This window comes from Halyomorpha halys, unplaced genomic scaffold (genome assembly GCF_000696795.3).
Source record: "Halyomorpha halys isolate HHAL.00 unplaced genomic scaffold, Hhal_1.1 Scaffold1085.1, whole genome shotgun sequence".
Taxonomy (NCBI): domain Eukaryota; kingdom Metazoa; phylum Arthropoda; class Insecta; order Hemiptera; family Pentatomidae; genus Halyomorpha; species Halyomorpha halys.
The window spans coordinates 188,693-190,409 of record NW_027116558.1 but is presented as its reverse complement, the minus strand read 5'-3'; the positions used below and the strand labels follow the sequence as shown (position 1 = coordinate 190,409).

Here is a 1,717-nt window from a genome sequence, read left to right as displayed (position 1 = left end):
TAAAGGAAAACAAGACCAGAAATGACGCACGCGCAAAGTCACAGTACATACTGGTTAATTCTTTATAATAATCCTCTATATGCAGCCTATGCTATTTTTCCATTAGAATTCAATTATTTATTTTGTTAAATGCATATATGTTATTGTTTTTGTTATTGACTTTATTTTTATCTTTTATTAAGAATATTTTTTTAACGTCTTTATTTTATGTTAATTTTTTGTATGGCATGTAAGGCCCACCAGCCCGATTTAGTATTAAATAAATAAATACTAAAAGTATCATAAATCCACTTATCCAACTTAGAATAATTGAAATAATAAAAATGGACATTTCATATGAAATTATCTGATAGAAATATCTATTCTGAAATGAGCGATGATTTCAACTTAAAGAATGGTGGCAAGTGAAACTCGTGTCATACAAGATTTTTATTAGATAGAAGCTAAAAATATTTCATTGTAGGAAGATTGTCCGAGTGAGGGTTAATAAGAGTATCGAAATAGTAAAAGAAAATTATTTATTGTAAAACAACGTTTCGCTCTACTTTGCAGGGGTTCTTCAGGGATTTCTGATCCTTCTTACGCCACTTTTCCCTGCAAAGTGGGTTGAAACGTTAGTTAACAATAGTTTTCTTTTACTATATAAATATTGATTTATTGACCACCACCTGGATTGTCTTCCTACAATCTACTTCATCCGGTCAATCTTCTTGCAATATAAATATTTTTAAAGTTTTAAAACTACATTTTTTTCAGGTAAACCATATAATTTACTGGATTATATTTATTGGCATTTTGTGAAGAGTCAACAATAGTTGTTTGTTGTTGTTGCAGTTGAGACATACAACGGTAGCATGCTGCACTTCTGGAAACTGGACAGGCGGCAGATGGGTGCGTTCCTGTGCATTGCTAGCAATGACGTACCGCCAGCCGTCAGTAAGCGAATCATACTCAACGTCAACTGTGAGTATTTATTGCTCTGTAGTGAGTTATGGCACTATAAACTCATCCATTATTGTTCAATGCCCTATTCATCAGTTGTGCCTCCATATACCGAAATAATGGCATTTATGAAACCCGTATGAGAAATAACACATTTGTAGCTTAGGCTTATAGTAATGATATATAATTAATTTTCTTCATGCGTTAATTTACAAACGTGGCTACATTAATTAACTTAAAAAAATTCCCAGACAGGCTTTTTACAAGTTCAATTTTGAGACATAATTGTATATTTCACATTACTTTTAACTTAATATACAGTGACTTACAATATTCCTCGGTGTGTTACCTAATTTTATCAACTCTTTTTTTACCTTTTCTATTTTGAAAAAAAACGTTAATTCATCCATTACATTTAATGGGACCATTGGACTTAGAAATTATTAAAACAAATATAATAAAAAAAAAATCTGAAAATACATTATTATTTCTCATTGGGATATAGGCACTGTTCTTCCTCTATAACATTTTTTTTTAAGTAGTTGAATAGAAAAATACAACATTAAAAATTTTTGTGTTTGAATACAATATATTTAATATATAATACATTGAAAAACTGTACAACCCACAGGGTTGACTCACGGTTACAGTAAAAGAATAAATAATTCGAAACCAGATCTTTCAAGTTAGTAGTTCACTGGCTTATTCTCTCATTGAGCCACCCCGCTCCATCTATTGGATAATATAATAAATATTATTGGATGTTCATAATATT

At 30.2% G+C, this 1,717-nt stretch overlaps 1 protein-coding gene across 1 annotated transcript in view; it reads left to right on the top strand.

Moving 5' to 3' along the window:
- The window catches only part of LOC106688230 (Dpr-interacting protein gamma), a gene marked incomplete at its 5' end in the record, with an annotated part of 231,029 nt that overhangs the window by 97,744 nt on the left and 131,568 nt on the right, over nucleotides 1-1,717 (top strand). Inside the window, 1 exon segment of the mRNA XM_067053310.1 lies at nucleotides 835-963. Coding sequence (XP_066909411.1) covers nucleotides 835-963 — 129 coding nt within the window.